Below are 15954 nucleotides of genomic sequence, written 5' to 3'. Positions count from 1 at the left end.
CATGAAGCCAGATGACCCAGCACTAGAAAATCCTATGCTGACAAGTGGAAAAGGTGGTGTTCCTGGATCCAAGCTAAAGGAGCTGAACCAGCACAGCCTCCTTACCTCTCATCCTGGATTACCTAGCCAACCTACTTCACAGAGGCCTTATCCTTCTCTTCTGTTAAATCCATGCGTCTGTCATCTCTGCTCATTACAGCACAGAGCCACCTCTCTTTCACACTCTCTCTCATCAAGCAGTTCCTTCGAGGGGCTAACCACTAAAGGCCACCCAGAAGAACCCCTACCCCTGCTTGGGACCTTAACTTTGTGTTGGAAAAGCTCACGCTACCCCTCTTTGAGCCTACAGCTTCAGCAGAGTTAAAATTCCTCTCTTGGAAAACAGCCTTGCTTCTGGCCATCACTTCAGCTAGAAGAGTGCCTGAGCTACAAGCACCCATGGCTGTAGAACCCTTCATCATTTTTCATGCTGACAGGGTTTCCCTCAGGACTAACCCAATTTTCATGCCTAAAGGGGTGTCCATTGTGGCTCTCAACCAATCTATTCATTTGCCCACCTTTTTCCCTAAACCTCAAAATAAGGGGGAAAGGATCCTGCACTCTAGATGTGCACAGACTGCTCAGATTCTACCTGGATAGGACTAAGCCCTTTAGGAAATCTGGCCAGTCAGCTTTGCATCAGGGATCAGAGGGCAAGGCAATATCAAAACAAACCATTTCCAAATGGATAGCACACTGTATCCATTTCTGTTACAAATACCACAGGAAACCCCCCACAGAGGGTCAGAACACATTCCACGAAGGCAACTTTCACCTCTACAGCCTTTTGGCAGAGGGGTCCCTACCAGGGACAATCCTGGAAGCTGCAACATGGAGTTCTATTCATACCTTCACCAAGCATTACCCACCTGCCTATCTTTTCCGAATCAAGGGCAGGCTTTGCAACCGCAGTCCTGCAGTGCATACTAGCCAGCCCCAACACTTCATGACTGCCTCCACCCGTTTTTCAGCTTTGGGAATCAACCCAAGTGTGATGACTGCAACAGTGAAACACAAAGAACATAGTACAGTTGTGTACACTTACCATAAATGTAGATGTTTGAGTGTATTCACTGTTGCAGTCCTGGTTTCCTACCATCCATCCCCCTTGTCTCTCTCTTCCTCACTCTTTACAGGGCTATTTGGTATTTACTTTCTACTGGTGGTGGTGGTCCGCCATAACCTAGCTCCCTATTTGGGTGCTCCTGATATTTGGGGCAAGAAAAACTGATGTAATGGCATCGGCTGCCTGTTTTTATACCACTGACAACCTGACGTCAGTCCTGGAGCGACAGCAACCAACGCAGAAATACTAAGCCTCTGGTATTCGGGCCGACTGAGGGCTACCCCTGGCAGGATAACCCAAGTGTGATGACTGCAACAGTGAATACTCTCTAGCATCTACATTTATGGTAAGTGTACACAACTGTACTTTCTCTGCTTTGGCCATTGGCCTTGCTGCTGCCCCAGGGGTATGCACATGAATTAGTAGCCTGTTACAAAGAAGCAGCAGTTGCTGGGAGATAAATCTGTCCCTCCGTCATGTCCTATTTGTCGCAGGCAATATTTAGATCCTTTGAACGGGTAGCCTTTGTCCGTGTGGACACTGATTTACGGATATGCAGCAAGTTTTAGGTTTTGGTCTTGAATTGCTCTGTAGGCCAGTCATAAGTCTCCCCTAAGAAGTCTATACAGTATGGAGTATAGTGACACCGACTTTCGGTCTATGTAAGGCATATGCTTGAGCCCCTTGATATTCTTTCTTAGAATCCACTGACTGGGGGGGTTATAACTTTTGCTCTCAAGATGATGCTTTTACTAATCAAGTCTATGTAGAAAGCTTTCCTTACCACAGTAGATACATGGTGGTCGAAGTTAAGGTCTCTCAACTTGTGATCCCAGGTCCCTTACCACTACATGGGTACTTGGAATATTGTTGATTTGAAAGTGTGATGGGACATTGTGCTGAAGGGAATGATGCATTTCTTTGTGTTCAGTTTGAGACTGTGGCCAACAGACCAATCGTTGGTCTGCATGAGACCTTCCTAGAGTATACTGACATTTGGGCATTCAATGATTGCATCTAGTTTACAGTCTGCAATCTTCGTCAGCCGCAACCCATTCATTTTTATCTGAACTTCTGTGAAGTATATACCAAACAGTAGGGAGCCCAGCAGTGACCCCTGTGGCACCCCGTTGGTAACAGGTCAGCTGGTTAATACAACAAAGGGTTTGCATTCAGTTTGCCAAGTTTATCTGTAATGCCTGAATGTGGGATTGTGTGTCAAGCCTTTGCCAAGTCGAAGTATGCTGTGTGCACAGATTTGCCTAGTCAATGGCCTTGGTCACATTTTCAAAGCAATCCAATACACAGACAGCCAAGATTCTACTTGAGCAGGACTAAAGCTCTAAGAAAAACTGAGCAATTACTAGTGACATATGCTGCAGGATCAGAAGGAAAGGCTATTTCAAAACAGACTATTTCAAAGTAGATAAGCCACTGCATTTGTTTCTGCTACTTGCATCGCAAACCTGTGCCCAAGGGCATTAGGTCTCATTCCACCAGAGCTGCAGCTACTTCAGCAGCCTTTCTCAGAGGAGTACCAACCAAAGACATTCTAGAGGCTGCTACTTGGAGTTCTGTTCACACCTTTACAAAGCATTATCTTTGTCTCTCTAATTCCAGGGCAGGCTTTGTCACTGCAGTTCTGCAGGGCCGTATAGCTGCCCCTAATGCTGTTTAATTCTAGCCTCCCATCCATAGCTTTGGGATCCTACCCAAATGTAATGACTGCAGCAGTGAAAACACTAAGAACAATGTGCAGTTGTGTACACTTACCATAAATGTAGATGTTCGAATGTATTCACTGTTGCAGTCCAGGTTAACTGCCCGCCATCCCCCTTTCATTCTGGAGTTTCTTTCCTTCACTACATGTATATATATATATATATATATATATATATATATATATATATATATATATATATATATATATATATATTTGCTACCTTTTGGGGGGCACCTGACATCTGGGGCAAGACAAACTAAAGAAAATGGCGTCTGCTGCTTGTTTTATACCCCTGACGTCATGGAAGAGGAGACAGCAATCGACGCAGGACCCAAGACTTTGGAATTCAGGCCGACTGAGGGCAACCTGCCAGCAGATTACCTAAATGTAATGACTGCAACAGTGAATACACTCTAACATCTACATTTATGGTAAGTGTACACAACTGTACTTTCTGGTGTTAGTGACATCTCAAAGGTTACTGATTTGTGGTCAGTTTTAACTAATGAGGGTCTGACAGTTGTGGCAGTGTTGTCTTTCAGCGTTTTCTCGGTTAGGGGTCGCCACAGCGGAACACTGGTCCGCTAATGATTTGGCAGTAGAGTTTTACGTGCTGAGTTGCTGGCCCTGACGCACAACCTTCAACGAAAGAACGCCCATTCACGCATGTCTCCACACAGAAGATGCTCTAACTGAGAATCTAACAGGACAACGTCTTACTGTGAGGCGACAATGCTACCGCAGCACCGCCGCTGCAGTTACAGTTGTGGCAGTGTATCCGTTTGAAATGTTGCTGAGGACCAGATCTGGAATGTTTGCTCCCCTTGTCGGGGGTATTGACAGTTTGTTCCAGGGCATTTGAATCGACAAGGTCAAGGAACTTCTGAGCTAGCGAGTTAGGGCTAGCATAGGTTTCCCAGCTGAGGGTGGGATTATTGAAACCCCCCATAACCAGTGTGGTAAAATTTGGATTGTCTCCAGTTTGGTCAAGTAGGCTTCGTGGGCATTGCGACCCACGGAGGGGGATCCATAACTGGCTGTTACCTGAATTTGGGGGTCTTACCCCCCACAGTAACCTGGACCTGGAGTAACTCCATGGAGTTGTCCAGTCTAACTAGACAGGAGGTGAATGCATCTCTAATATAGATTGAAACACCACTTCCTTTGGTTTTCACACATTTGTTTTGCAGTCTGACGGTGTGGAAGGCATTGTAGCCTTGCAAGGCCGGGGTACACTCCAAAGACTTAACCAGGTTTCTGTGACTAAACATCTACAACTTCTAGTGATAGAAGTGCTTCCAAGGAGTGCAGTTATTGGTTTAAGCTCCTAGCATTTAGCAGCATGACCCTTATTTTGTTCTGATTGGTTAATGTTATGTCTGTAATGTTTGAGGCCTTACTTGAAAAAGGCACTATGGGGCAGGATCATAAGAAGTTACTAGGCTAATGGTCCTAGGGCTCTTACAAGCCTAGCCATGTTCTTTCCCTTATTTCCTCAATCAGCATCTATTGACCCTGTCCAAGAGGGACACAAGTGGAACCCCTGGGGTGAAGGTATGGGGTCAGAGGTGTGTTGGTAGCTCTGATGCTAGGTTTAGTATTCCACCTGACAGTAGAACAGGGCCATGAAAAAACTTCTGGAGGATCACAAGCAAAGTGCTAAGGGAAAATGTAACAAACAAAATGTTTTGTGTCTAACCACCAGTAGTGACACCACTACATGGCAAGAGCCTTTGCAGCAGCAGAAAGCCTATAGGTGCCAGATGCAAACAGCCTCTGACAAAGCAGCAAGGATTATCGACCCTGGCTTCCCAGGCTGACAGGAACTGGATCCCCTTTGAATGACAAAAACTGAGCCAGTTATTGAAATCAAACATTTTTTGTTTATATTGTGGCATCATTCTAGGTGAGGGTAGTATGCTGCTCAAGGCTAGGGGACATATTGCCTGGAACACTCAATCATCTCTCTCTCCCCATCTAGTCCAGTGAGGTACGTCTCAGGTCATTCACACCAACATGAACTATGACAAGAGTCATAACGGTACTTGTTGCTGAGACACACAAGTGCATGCATTATCTGACAATTCCTGGCACTGGGCAGGCAGCTGACCGTGACATTGTCCAACCTGGTGAGTGGGACATCAGTGTGTCTCACTACTGAGTTTCCAATGACAAGAAAATTTGGCTTGTGTTGAGCTTTGTGGGCGAGAGTGTTATTTGTTTTAGGTGTTGTGGGAACTGTTAGTTGTAGCAGTCCTGTGTTTTGGTAAGTTTTTCTAGAGAATTTCCACGCATGTCTATTTACGTGTTTGATGCATGCTATGTGCATATGTAGTGTAGTGGTGGGTGAGTTGACAACCTTCTCCGTGTTTTGAGAGAGAACATGGATTCTAGATTATTGGTGTTAAATGTCTCTTGCACTGTGTACTACTGTGTTACTAGTAGAGGGTTGTCTGTGTACATGAGGCAGTTGCTATACTGAAAACCAGAAGTCCAAGGTGAGGAAGCAAAGTTCATAAAGAACGTTCAATAAGGCATAAACCACAAGGAAATAGCGTAGTAACAGTTTAATAGCCGCTTTCGTCAAAAGACTTCATCATAATACAGACTAAAAGAAACGCCCATCTTTAAATAACACATCAATTAAATAATTAGCCAATCTTAAAAATCTCAATTAAAAATGATACAACTTTAAAGTGCTAGTGCAGATTAGTTGAACAGAGATACAGAGATATTTTTGTCAATACTTAATTTACTATTCCTTAAACATTTAATATTGATTGTCTCATTTAAGCCTGGGTATTGATCAGATTTTAATCTGATTTGCCACAGTGCTTCTCTTTGTTCAACAAAATTCCTAAAATCACCCCCCCTTAAGTCAGTTTTACAAACTTCAACAACAGTAAATAAAAATTTACTAAAATTCTTACACACAAGTGAATGTTTAAACAAGGCATTTGATTCATCATGGGTCTTAATACTATATACATGTTCACGAATACGTGTTTTTAGACACCTGGTCGTCATTCCAACATAAAAAGCTGGACAAGAACTACATAGACCGATGTAAATCACCCCCTTGGTACAACAATTAACATGTTCTGGTACGTGGAAGGTCCTGTCAAAAGTTTCAATAACTATCATCGGTCCTAAAGACAAAAACCTACACATGTTACAATTGTAACAAGGAAAAACACCCTTAGTGCTAATACTGTTGTTAACTCTTTGCATATTATTAACCTCCAATGCCTTTTTAATGTTATAAGTATTTCTAAAAACAAAATTCGGTTTCTCACCCAGCACTTTAGAAATATCAACATTCCCTTGTATAATTTTCCAATTTCTTTCAATTAAATTCTTTATAGACTGCCCATCAATACTCATTCCTAAAGAACAGACCGGTCCATCTAAACCGGTATTTGTATGTGTTTTGGAAACTAATGTAGCAATTTTGTTGCCTTCATTGTAATCAAGTAATGCTGGATAATTAGCATTTCTCTTACTCAATACTAATGTTGCAATGTCATCCAACATATGTCTAGGATATCCTCTATTAAGGAACAAATTTTTAATAAAAACAATTTCATCCATCAAATCATGTTCGGACGATGTCATTCGACATGCCCTAATAATTTGTCCCTTAGGGATATTTTTGATGGTGTGTTTTTGGTGGGCGCTATCAAAATGAAGATAACTGTTTGTAAAAGTTTCTTTGCGGTATATCTTACTGTTAAATCTTCCTTCCATAGTGTCCCATCTCAAGGAAACATCTAAAAAAATTGACACAATCCTGAGCTTCCTAAGGTAAATTTCAAAAAACTAACCTGTTGATTGATCTTCATAAGAAAATTCTCAATGGTACCTTTATTACCTTCAATAATGAAAAACAAATCATCAACAAATCTAAAATATAACAACATGTGAAAACTGGTTTTCAGTGAGCTCAGAAAAAAATCCTCCCACCACGACATAACCAAATTGGCATAAGAAGGGGCGGCCGAAGACCCCATGGCAACACCCCTCTTTTGTCTATAATAGGTGTGCCCAAACAAAAAATAGTTATGATGTAACAAAATATCCAGAAACCTACAGATCGTAGAAACCTGACCTGTACTAAATTCTTTATTTACTTAAGGTACGTATGGCTTCAACACCTTCGTCATGGGGGATGCAAGTAAATAAGGAAACCACGTCTATGGTAAACATAGTGTGCTTCTTGGGATCAAAAATACGTTCTATGGCAAACTTATTAAACCTGTTTAAAAAATGCCATGAATCTTTTTTTCTTTTTTTCAACGAAGGTGTTGAAGCCATACGTACCTTATTAAGTAAATATAAAGAATTTAGTACAGGTCAGGTTTCTACGATCTGTAGGTTTCTGGATATTTTGTTACATCATAACTATTTTTTGTTTGGGCACACCTATTATAGACAAGAGGGGTGTTGCCATGGGGTCTTCGGCCGCCCCTTCTTATGCCAATTTGGTTATGTCGTGGTGGGAGGATTTTTTTCTGAGCTCACTGAAAACCAGTTTTCACATGTTATATTTTAGATTTGTTGATTATTTGTTTTTCATTATTGAAGGTAATAAAGGTACTATTGAGAATTTTCTTATGAAGATCAATCAACAGGTTAGTTTTTTGAAATTTACCTTAGGAAGCTCAGGATTGTGTGTCAATTTTTTAGATGTTTCCTTGAGATGGGACACTATGGAAGGAAGATTTAACTGTAAGATATACCGCAAAGAAACTTTTACAAACAGTTATCTTCATTTTGATAGCGCCCACCAAAAACACACCATCAAAAATATCCCTAAGGGACAAATTATTAGGGCATGTCGAATGACATCGTCCAAACATGATTTGATGGATGAAATTGTTTTTATTAAAAATTTGTTCCTTAATAGAGGATATCCTAGACATATGTTGGATGACATTGCAACATTAGTATTGAGTAAGAGAAATGCTAATTATCCAGCATTATTTGATTACAATGAAGGCAACAAAATTGCTGCATTAGTTTCCAAAACACATACAAATACCGGTTTAGATGGATCGGTCTGTTCTTTGGGAATGAGTATTGATGGGTAGTCTATAAAGAATTTAATTGAAAGAAATTGGAAAATTATACAAAGGAATGTTGATATTTCTAAAGTGCTGGGTGAGAAACCGAATTTTGTTTTTAGAAATACTTATAACATTAAAAAGGCATTGGAGGTTAATAATATGCAAAGAGTTAACAACAGTATTAGCACTAAGGGTGTTTTTCCTTGTTACAATTGTAACATGTGTAGGTTTTTGTCTTTAGGACCGATGATAGTTACTGAAACTTTTGACAGGACCTTCCACGTACCAGAACATGTTAATTGTTGTACTAAGGGGGTGATTTACATCGGTCTATGTAGTTCATGTCCAGCTTTTTATGTTGGAATGACGACCAGGTGTCTAAAAACACGTATTCGTGAACATGTATATAGTATTAAGACCCATGATGAATCAAATGCCTTGTTTAAACATTCACTTGTGTGTAAGAATTTTAGTAAATTTTTATTTACTGTTGTTGAAGTTTGTAAAACTGACTTAAGGGGGGGTGATTTTAGGAATTTTGTTGAACAAAGAGAAGCACTGTGGCAAATCAGATTAAAATCTGATCAATACCCAGGCTTAAATGAGACGATCAATATTAAATGTTTTTTAAGGAATAGTAAATTAAGTATTGACAAAAATATCTCTGTTCAACTAATCTGCACTAGCACTTTAAAGTTGTATCATTTTTAATTGAGATTTTTAAGATTGGCTAATTATTTAATTGATGTGTTATTTAAAGATGGGTGTTTCTTTTAGTCTGTATTCTGATGAAGTCTTTTGACGAAAGCGGCTATTAAACTGTTACTACGCTATTTTCTTGTGGTTTATGCCTTATTGAACGTTTTTTATGAACTTTGCTTCCTCACCTTGGACTTCTGGTTTTTGGTTTGTGAATTTCGTGGTGCTTCGTTTGGTTCAGTTGCTATACTGCCTCGAGACCCAAGCCATCAAGGTTGGCAAGAGAAACAAGGGTAGTCCAACTGTCCATAATGCTAGGTTGAAGACTGTCACTGGGGGGTAGCTTTTCAGAATTGATCACTGGGGAGCTCAGTGGATGGATATTTCTGCCTGGGCTTTAGGGAAAATTTGTTAAAGTCAACTGTCTGGCTTTGGTGCACAAATTGCACAGTGCTGCACAATGCACAAACCAGCAGAAACCTGATCAAATGCAGGGCCTAAATACCAGAAGCTAAAAACTTTAAAAAGATTCTGAAGGACCAGTGATGTTGCTTTATTCCAATCCCTAGACTGGCCTCCCTTTACCACACAGGTCCAAATCAGCACAATTCTGTCAATGAAGTGCAGATAAGCCAATTCAAGATGGCCTGGAAAACATGCTCAGAACAAACAAACCACTGCAAACAGTTTCAGAAGCAGTGAACCTGAATCTGGATTATGCTACAGCTACTAACTACCCTAGTTTTAGCGGGAAACACTAGAGCATGTTTAACACAGCAGAAAAATAGTGCGACGCTTAAAAATTTAAAATGGCAGAAAATCAACAAGGAGGCTCTAAAAATGTTTATGGATTTGAGGGCTTTTCTCACCCTTCCATATCCCATTCTGTTTCTTTAGCTTTTTTACTCTTCCCTGATGTTGATATAAATGAAACAACACTAGTGATCCAAAACAAACAAATGAGAAATCCAAAACGAACAAGTAGTAATCCAAAATGTTCGTTTTGGATTTCTCATTTGTTCGTTTTGGATCACTAGTGTTGTTTCATAAATAAACTGGGACCTGTTCAAGCTGAGGACTCGTTGTGCCGTCCTGTACCTTTTGGTTTATTTACGTTGTTGATTCTGCTGTGATTTTTTACTAATGTTGATATAGAGGGTCCGTAGTACAGTTGTGCAAAATCTTGCCATAAAAGTAGATGTCCTTCTCCACTTTTGCAGTATTTGCTCCTTACTCCAACCCCCTGTTCTGGTTTTTGTTTTGGATTCCCTACTGGTTGAAGGTTTCCCCTTTTTCTGCATTTTTTTTTCTTCTGGATGTGCATAGATTCCTTTGTCTTGTGGATGACTTCTCTCCTGGTGCTATTTAGTTTAGTGTAGCTGCATGTGCACATCACTTTTATGACCTATGTTCTGTGCGGGGAGCATGTGTGACGTACTGCACATACAAGATCATTAGGCTTTGATATACTGGCTGAATGTTAGGCTGCCATGAGTGGGAGATCCCAAACATTAAGAATACTGCAACAGTGAAGAGAAGGTCTTCAACTTTTATAGTAAGATTTTACACAACTGTACTGTTTTAAAAGATTCTTACCACATTCCTATCCATCCAGACTTCAGATGTTTCTTAATAATTTGATCCAGACAGAACCCCTTTATCAGTTTCCTGCCTTATCCTCTGAGCTATCCACTGCTCCAACAGTCTTCATACAAGTGTCTAGCTCCTGTTGTAGCATGTTGCAGGCACAGGGTTATCTGCATTTTTCCATATTTAGATGACTTGTGTACCTTTGCAAAGTCTTTTTCAAAAGTGTCAGAATTCTCTAATTTGGGTGAGATCTGTGCAGACTGAGATTACAAGATACATTTGAAAGTCTCTTTTGACTCCATAACACAGGATTGTGTTCCTGGGGCATTTGCTAGACACTTCAGTATAAAGATCTTTTCTTCTGTGCGAAAAATAAATCTGTATTTAGATCTTTCCCAGGTGCTTTCCCCCTCAGAGTTCAGTCAGTGCGAGGGAATACTCAGGATGCTGGGTCTCGTGGCATCTGATTCTCATGATACCTCTGACAAGACTCCACGTGAGAACACTGCAATGGTATCAGAAGTCTCTTTGGTCCCAGCACCAAAATCCATTATCTTTTCATATTCCATCTCTGGGATTTGAGAAGAGAAGTCATTTGGTGGAGTCCTCAAATATCCCTCCTGCTCCAAAGCAATCACCACAGGTGCCTTGGACTTGCCTAGGGAGCAGTGTCAAAACATCAAAGACAGACCCAAACACAAAGGTGCTTGCCCTTATCAAGGCACTTGATTCTTCGAATAACCTTTGATCCTAAAGACCATTTTGCTATAGACAATACCACAGTGATGTGGTAGATAAACAAGGGGGGAGTGGGGGCAAGTCTTGCTCTCTATGCAGACTAGCCATGTTAGCATGAGATTTAGCTTTACAGCAAAATCTCACTGCATGCTTCCTACATTCCATTAGCTTGTCTGTCACACAGTTTTGACTTGAGCAGAACAAAGGCAGACCTCATGAACAAAAACTAGGTCATGAGGTCTTCAAGATCTGATAATCTGTGGGAGTTCCTCGAGTAGACTGTTCAGAGAGCAGGCATAATCAGCTGGCAAAATTCTTCTCCAAGACTCCATGCATGAACATCCAGTAGACCAAGGTATTTTTTGAAGTGTTCCTATACACTTCACTGATATCCAGAGTTCTGAAAATTCGGAGGGAATCCCCGAACATTATTGTGACTTCCTTCTGTCCCACGCAACAGTGGTTCTCCCTTTTGGAATTGGGCAGTTACCATAAGCTTACTTACAGACTGGGTCTACTCACACTAGAACAGGATGTTTGATGCATCCCAACACCAAACAACTTCAACTGCCTGCTTGGATGATAGGGTCATAATACCTTTTTAGGGATCTGTTTACTGAAGATGTGCAGCAGGTACTAATGGAGGCAAGAATGCCTGCTGTTAAAAAAAATCTATTAATAAAAGGAAAAGGTTTCCTAGTTGATAACAATATAACTAGCACCCATTAAGGGCTAGTGTTTCCCTGATTTTACAATATTTTTGAGTCACCTTCCTAGGGCCTGTTACTCCTTTATCAAGGTTCCTAGTTTGCCATTTCAATATGTCTCCCTATGGATCCCCTCTTTTTATGATAGTCCCTTGTCAAAATGTTTTTGAAAGGGGTATTGTATAAGAGACCTTTTAAAAAAAAAAAAAAAAAAAACTGTGGCTTCTCCTTGGGATCTCAGTTTTGTTTTGGAAAAGCTTACATTTGCTCCATTTGAACCAGCTAGTCTTACAAGTCCCATGGATTGCTGTTTTGGACTTCGACTGACTCACATCCTCAAGTTAAGCTCCACTTGTGTAATCCACATGTGTGACCGCAACCTGGTGTGTGACATCGATAGGACTTGTTGGCAGGTCAGATGTGTCCCAGAGACTCCCCCCATCTGTGAAATAGACTCCCTCTCCATATCTAGCGCAGTATCTCATTATCCCTTTTCAAGTACAACCTGGATAACTGATGGGAAACCGAAAATACACCTGGGATTCCACCTGTGTCCCTGCTGGACAGGGGCATCTGGTGCTGACTTGTCTAAACCTGGGATGTACTCTTGGCTAGGCTTATAAGAGCCACAGGGCCAATAGCCTAGTAACTTCCTATGATCTTATGACATTCAGTGCTTTCCTCTCTCCCTTTCAGTATTCGCTCGAGCTGGGTTCACAAATCTAATTGTAAACCATCTGAATTGTAGATCTTATGTCGTCTAAGCCTTTTTTGATCTTTTGCAGGGAAAGAGTCCCAGAACCATCCCTTCCTTGATGCCTAAATCAACTTTGAATTTACTGTTAACCAGACCATTCAACTCCATATGTTGCATCCTGACCCAAAAAAACAAGGGAGAGGATGCTTCTTACCTGATGTGTCTATATGCAACGAAGATATTTGGACAGAAATAAGACTTTTTACACACTTTCTCAAAAGCCCTGGAACCAATCATTTACATTCTTAAGGGTTCCATGTTGCTAACCAGCCAGAAGCTTTTATTTTCCCCACAGGCTGCACTTCCCCTTTACAAAGCCTCCCCTATGCTCTTTGCTGCTACTGAATGAAGACTTGCAGAGTTAAGTTGCCCTCTCTTCCCAGGGACCAAATTTAGTCTTTAAGTGCAAAGCGTAAAGGATTTTATGGGGAAAAGATTACTTGTGTGCATTTAATTGGCAAAACACACATCTTACTACAGTCATGTCACTGGTTCCCTCAGTTGAGCAGCCAGCACTGACAATGTGCAAACATTATTCCCCATCTTTTTCTAATGCTGTTTTGTAACCACTTGTGGTATTCTGAGAAAGCATGGCTGTTCTAAAGGAAGCATAACACTTTTCTCTTTTACTTTAACCTTTCTCGTTTATTTACACTTGCAGACCATCTACTTTAAAACTCATGCTTACTCAGTTGCATTGTTATATTTTTGGATGAAAAACATGCAAAGCTGCTTACTGTCCTTCAGTAAATCCCAGCTGTTAAAGAAGCCAGAGCTATTAAGCCATAAGATTAACATGTACACAGATTATTTTTATCCTTCCCCACACTTCATGCTACCAGTTATCAATGTCCTTTATATTTCTGTGAAATTAAACCTAGTAAAACAGGCTTTACATGTAGTGCAAAATAAAGCATCTCTTCATACCCACCTTGGATGCAGATCTGCATAATTTATCAAAATCCCATCCTGTCAAATTCATACTTGTGTATAAAACAAAAATGGCACAAGGAAAGGGCAATGAAGTAGAGAGAGGGTAGTAGCTTGAGCATCTGAAGAGCTGGCAGCCATGGCAGGGAGAGATGGGTAAACACTTCCCATTTGAGGACAGTGTTAGTCTAGGCATTCCCTGTGCGGAGTAGCCACCTGAAGTAACAGGCAAATGCAGTGGAGGGAGATACCAAGAGGTTACATCAATAAAAAAAAAAAAATAAAAAAAATCCCCTGGTGGAAGCGTCACCTCCATTAGTCTAACTGGTTTCTACAGTTTTCTGTTTTTGATTTCCCCCCTCACTATTGACTTATTTAATTCCAAAGGTCTAACTTTCCACATTAGTTCCTGGGCTTCTTTTTTCATCGTTCCACCATGGTGGATTCTTTCATACTGTTCCTTGGCGGCAGTCTGTCTACTGACTGAAGACTGAGCTGAAGCACTCCCTTCGACTCTTTGCTGATCTAGTTTATCTTGTTTTTTTCTACAAATCCCCTGGAATTTTACATCTTTGTTCTTCCTTCACTTTGAAGAAAAATCCTGAACATTTTTGGATCAATAATACTCCAGGTTTCCTGCAGTTTAATAGCAAACTTTCTTCTCTGCTGCTTTGTCCGAGTAATTTTCTACAAAATCTGACCTCCCACTTTTTCAGGATATTCGGTCGCTGCCATTCATAATTTAACCCTTTTCCTGGTATGTCTTCAGCTTGATTAGGATTGAGTTGAGCTGCTTCTGTGGATGTAGCATTGAGAGTTTGTATCCTACAAGCTCTTTCTGCCTTTCAGTCCTGGGAAGGAATGCATGTCCATTTACATAATACAGTCTTGTCTATCCGTCTAGGTTATTCCAATTTTTTTTTGATCTGTTCAGCTTTAAAGCAAGCAGTGTGGTGTATCCTTCACTGTTCTGCTTTTGACTGTTTTCAGATTATCATTTTTGTCACTGGACGACCTCAAGGATTTCTGAATATCAGAATATTGCTTTAAAAAGTGGTAATCTGTTAGCTTTTTGACCTTTTACCCCTGTTCTTATCTGGAGGATTATTTTTAGCCTTTTGATTAGTTTCCTTGCTGGAATTTCCAAAAAAATCTTTACGGTGTTTTGCTGATCCTTCCCACTGATGCTGTTTTAAATTGTTGCCTAGATCTTCCCACTGATGCTGTTTTAAATTGTTGCCTACGTAGATATCAAGTAGATTTCTGTCACAGTCCATCAACCTATGGATAAAATCCTCTTAAACTGAGGACGTAAATGGTGATGAGAGAGCACTAGACAGAAGATATAAAAATGAATCAACTGAATGGACAAAGTTTAGTACTCAGTTGATGTGTTTTGATTTTTTTTACCCAACAGTCAAATGTAAAGAAGTATTGTGCTCAGTTTTAGAAATCATGCAGCTTCAAGGAGACTGCTGCTGACAGTTGAAAGAAGGATGATTCAATTGCTGTTAGTTGTGTACAGGAAGGTGCAATGTCTTACTTTTTACCACCATTCTTTTTGTGTAAAACAATCATTACTGGCAGACTGCATGAAATTTAAAGGAGGAATAGAAAACACCAAAGGGTAGTGGAGCCTTGGAATCCTTCAGAAATGGAGTGAATGTAGGTACATAGTTTAACTAAAGACCAATGTAATGGTTGTGCATGGCCATGAAAATGGATAGAGAAGGGAATAACGTGGGTAATCCCTCAAGTCATAGTCAGTGACTCTAAAGACCGTTAACCATTTCATTGTTTTAACTGTGAGCTTTTTTTTTCTGTGCAGGGAGCTTTTTTTTATATGCTTTAGTTAAATGTGTGGGTCCTTGTTTTCTTTGAGATCGTTTAATAGTAGAGCAGTAAAAGCTTTTGCTATCTGAGGCTGTAATGTTTAGAATCCCTTCTAGGCGTATAGTCTGATTTTAGAACTTTCAATAAGCAGTCAAGTTGTAAAGGGTATAAAATATATTTTTTAATTGGCAATAATAACCTCTTCACTACTTGTGTGCTGCTGTTTAAAATACCATGTGTTTGATAATATGCTACTTAATATTTTTTTTCTCCTTTGCTTTTATCCCAGGAAACGACGTGGAAGACCACGTAAAACTCCCCTTGGTGATGTATGCAAAGTCTTCTCCCAGACGCTGTATGCCATGGAGCAGTGCGCTGCTGAGCGTTGCCACCTTCCACAGGATGACACAGTTGAATGGGTGCAGTGTGATGACTGTGATGCTTGGTATCATGTAGCTTGCGTCGGCTGTAACTACAGTGCTGTAAAAGAAGCAGACTTCCACTGTGGCTGCACGTAAAAGCGAGGGACTGTGGAAAGCATTTTTGGCCTTCAGCCCCCCCCCAGCTGCTATTAGCTATACCTAGTTTCCTACTAGTTCAAATCTACAGATTGAAAGAAAATTGTCCAGAAACAATGCACCTGCCATATACTGGCTTCAAGGAATGAAAATATATCTTGAATCACCTGAATTTTCAAAAGGCAACAAATAAAATATCCTGTGATGCACAGTTTCCTCTTCAGCAGACTCCATATGCCTCTGTCAAAAGTTTTTCACTCCATTGCTCAAGGATCCTATTTCTGGTAG

General features: G+C 40.5%; 1 protein-coding gene across 1 annotated transcript in view; it reads left to right on the top strand.

Moving 5' to 3' along the window:
- TCF19 (transcription factor 19) overlaps positions 1-15953 on the top strand; it is a 224737-nt gene extending 208784 nt beyond the window's left edge. Inside the window, exon 3 of the mRNA XM_044083291.1 lies at positions 15438-15953. Within this exon, the coding sequence (XP_043939226.1) occupies positions 15438-15666 (229 nt within the window). The 3' untranslated portion in view covers positions 15667-15953. The remainder of the gene's footprint in view (positions 1-15437) is intronic.
- Position 15954: the final 1 nt, after the last annotated feature.

Source organism: Protopterus annectens, chromosome 9.part0, assembly GCF_019279795.1.
Source record: "Protopterus annectens isolate FY-2018-M chromosome 9.part0, PAN1.0, whole genome shotgun sequence".
NCBI lineage: Eukaryota > Metazoa > Chordata > Ceratodontiformes > Protopteridae > Protopterus > Protopterus annectens.
The sequence above is the reverse complement of the archived record's forward strand: the minus strand, read 5'-3'. Positions and strand labels throughout refer to the sequence as shown.